The sequence below is a fragment of the Penaeus monodon genome, chromosome 4 (genome assembly GCF_015228065.2).
Source record: "Penaeus monodon isolate SGIC_2016 chromosome 4, NSTDA_Pmon_1, whole genome shotgun sequence".
NCBI classification, from domain to species: Eukaryota; Metazoa; Arthropoda; class Malacostraca; order Decapoda; family Penaeidae; genus Penaeus; species Penaeus monodon.
The window spans coordinates 10,746,931-10,750,727 of record NC_051389.1 but is presented as its reverse complement, the minus strand read 5'-3'; the positions used below and the strand labels follow the sequence as shown (position 1 = coordinate 10,750,727).

At 40.1% G+C, this 3,797-nt stretch overlaps 1 protein-coding gene across 1 annotated transcript in view; it reads right to left on the bottom strand.

Annotated features, from left to right (window-relative positions):
- Positions 1 to 3,001: 3,001 nt before the first annotated feature.
- The window catches only part of LOC119572449 (laccase-like), a gene marked incomplete in the record, with an annotated part of 48,456 nt that continues 47,660 nt past the window's right edge, over positions 3,002 to 3,797 (bottom strand). Inside the window, 2 exon segments of the mRNA XM_037919563.1 lie at positions 3,002 to 3,409; positions 3,616 to 3,736. Coding sequence (XP_037775491.1) covers positions 3,003 to 3,409; positions 3,616 to 3,736 — 528 coding nt within the window.

Below are 3,797 nucleotides of genomic sequence, written 5' to 3'. Positions count from 1 at the left end.
GTGTGTGTGTGTGTGTGTGTGTGTGTGTGTGTGTGTGTGTGTGTGTGTGTGTGTGTGCAAAAAGGCAAGGTAGGTAGATAAATCAAAGAAATTTTACGGAATAGGAAAAAATATATATCACTGTTAATTCATGGCATTTACTGGCCTATAGTTAACCTTACAAACTCACTTTGGCAAAAACAATTAAAACATAATGATAATTATAAAAATTATATAAATAAATGTAACAACAAAATATAATAAATGATTACCATGATAAAAAATAATAAAATGTATTAAAGAGGTACATAGGAAATGATGATGAAAAATTGCCATTACTCCAAACATGACTAACACTTCATTATAAATCCTGTCTTTTATTGTGGTCACTTCATGACGGTCAACAAAAGAGGTGGACGGTATTTAACTGTGCAATTCGTACACATGACACAGAAGGATTAATGCACTATTGTGTACGCGTGTTGTGTTGTGTGTTGTGTGTGTGTGTGTGTGTGTGTGTGTGTGTGTGTGTGTGTGTGTGTGTGTGGTAGTGAGTGGAGTGTGGTAGGTGGGGTGGTAGTGTAGGAGAGAGGAGAGAGAGAGAGAGAGAGAGAGAGAGAGAGAGAGAGAGGAAAGAAGAGAAAGAGAGAGAGAGAAGAGAGAGAGAGAGAGAGAGAGAGAGAGAGAGAGAGAGAGAGAGAGAGAGAGAGAGAGAGAGAGAGAGAGAAAGGAGGATTTAAAAAAAATTAGAATGAATATTCATGTATGCATTTTCCATTCTGTGTTCTCTCGTAAGACAATAATCGTCTCCTTCTTGCCTATTACGAAAGCGAAAGGAACTAACTTATATTAAAAACTATTTAGGTAGTTTCAAGTCGCGTCACAGACCACGTACATATCTTTACACATATGGATAATTCCGTACTTGTACACATAATTTTTTTCATTCCTTTTATTGTGCTCTCTCTCTCTCTCTCTCTCTCTCTCTCTCTCTCACACATACACACACACACACACACACAAACACACACACACACACACAAATTCAAATATATTCTACATATAATTATAATCTTAATCATTTACCTATCATTTATATATATATATATATATCTATAAATATATTTCTTACATAGCTGGCCTATAATCACTTTAATTTCATAGACCCTGAGATAAAATCAAACGTTTCCTTAAATGTAAAGGGTTTACCATAGCCCGTGAGTAGTTACCTATACCATGCAGCTGTATTATCTGGAACATCGATGTATTATACAGCATACAAGAGTGGGGGAGGGAGAGGAGGAGGGAGAAGGAGAGGGAGAGGAGGGAGGAGGAGGAGGAGGAGGAGGAGGAGGAGGAGGAAGGAGGAGGAGGAGGTGGAGGAGGAGGAGGAGGTGGAGGAGGAAGTGGAGGAGGAGGGGGGGAAGGGGAGAGGGTGAAGGACAGGAAGATGGAAGGGGAGGAGTAAGGGAGAAGAGGGAAAAGGAGGAGGAGGAGGAGTGGGATGGGGAGGAGAAGGGGGAGAGGGACGGGGGGGACAAGGGGGAGAGGGAGGAGGAGGAGGAGGAGGAGGAAAAGAATGAGGGAGAGAAAGGAGAAATGGGCGAGTGAAAATGAGAGGGAGAGGAAGAGGGAAAGTGAGATCAAGGGGGAAAGGGAAGGAAAGTTGATAGCGAGAGAGATAAGTTGATGGACAGATAAGAAGAAACAAATGAGGAGAGAGACAGATAGAAAGAGAAAGGGAAAAGGAAGGATACATGTATGTTGAGGGAACAAATCCATAAATAAATAGATAGGTACACAGAAATAGAGATGTATTTATGTATATACGTACATGCATACATACATATATGTATGTATGTATGTATGTATGTATGTATGTATGTATGTATGTATGTATGTATGTACGTATGTATATATATATACTATATATATATATATATACATATATATAATATCATACATACATACATACATACATATCATACATAATACATTCACACATCACACAACAACAACACACACACACACACACCACACAACAACACACACACACACACACAACACACAACACATAAATATATATAATATATATATATATATATAATATATATATATATATATATATACATATATATATATACATATAATATATATAATACATATATATATATATATATATATATATATATATATATATATATATATATATATATATATATATATACACACATATACATACACACATGCATATATACATAATACATGCAAATGCAAACAAGAGAACAATAGGCGGAATGTGATCTTGCTGTCAACAATAAGAGCTGCATCTAATACTGTTTTCCTCTAAATACTCTACAAACATAACTTGCTTTCTGCCAACTCGATCGATTAAAATAACCAGGAACAACGGAGATTCTTATAATAAAAAACAACAATATGTTGATATTATCACACAAGACTTTCAACGAAGGTCTGATAACACTAAACTGTTACTGGAATGACCGTGAAGATGGTACTGACTTAAAAACTTAACAAAGTTTTTATCTGAACATGAGATACAAGAATATATAAAATAGTTTTTTTTTCTTTCGTTTTCTTTCATTTTGAAGTTACATTCTGGTCACAAAATAATAGTTCATTTCTTTCTTTTTCATATTCTTGATATTTGAAATAAATAAGATCTATTACCGAAGCATTTCAATCACCATTTAGAAAATATATTAAATATTACAATAAACATAGTGAGTACTAACACCTAAACACACGTTTCAGACTCATTACAAACATGCTAACTCTTTCAAACACACCTAAATACACTTACGCATAACGACAAAAAATCTGACGCACTCTTTCACCGAAACACGTTCTTCACAAGAATACATTAATGAGAAATATAAAACAAAAACAAAGTCGCAGCTTCGGCTAGACTGAAATCTTGACAACATTTCTTTGTTTTCGCTTTCGTTTTTTTTTCCCGTTTTTTTTTTTTCTAATATTTGAACTCCATCCGTAACGGTCATTTACGCGTGGCAGAACCCTCGCGCCAAAACGAACGCCGCCAGGAGAAGGAGCGAAGAGCGAGATCCCGAGGTCGCTGAGGCTAGCGTCGACCCGCCGCTGGTGCCGTACGCGCCCTTGGCTCTCGCGGGCGCTTTGGTGGGCCTCCTGACGGGCGTGGAGTAGCTGGGTCCGGGGGCGTGGCCTGAGCTGTTGGCCAGGAGGTCGAAGTCCACCGTGACCTGAGTTTGACCCTCGACGTACCGCATGACCTTGGCCTTGAAGTTGGGGTCGGGGTCAGGTGTCCAGTGGCCGCAGCGGGGGAAGTTCTGGGGCACGGGGGGCACCATGCTCTGGTCGCCCACGCGGAACACCAGCCCCATGCCCACCTCCACGTGGAAGCTGATGTGGCAGTGGAAGAGCCAGTAGCCTGGGGGGGGATCGGAGAAGGGGTTAGTACACGTCGAGTGCATTTTCATACTTGTCTGTCCACCTATCTATCTATCTATCCATTGCTCCCTCTCTTTTTCCTCCTCCATCTTCTCCATATCCTCTTCCTTTTCCTTCTTCCCCCCTTCTCTCTCCATCCCCTCTACCTCCCTCTTCCTCCCTTTCCCCCTCCCATCCTTCTCTCACCTGGATTAGTAGCGAAGAAGCGTATGATTGTGTAACCTCCGTCAGGCACCGTCACCGTGTCCTTCGTGGGCGGGTTGTCGAAGTTCCTCTTGATCAGGCCGGCGGCGTCGAGTTCCTTCACCTGACGAAGGAGATGAAGGACAAAATGTGAAAAAAAACGAGCGGTATCGAAGTCACTAAGA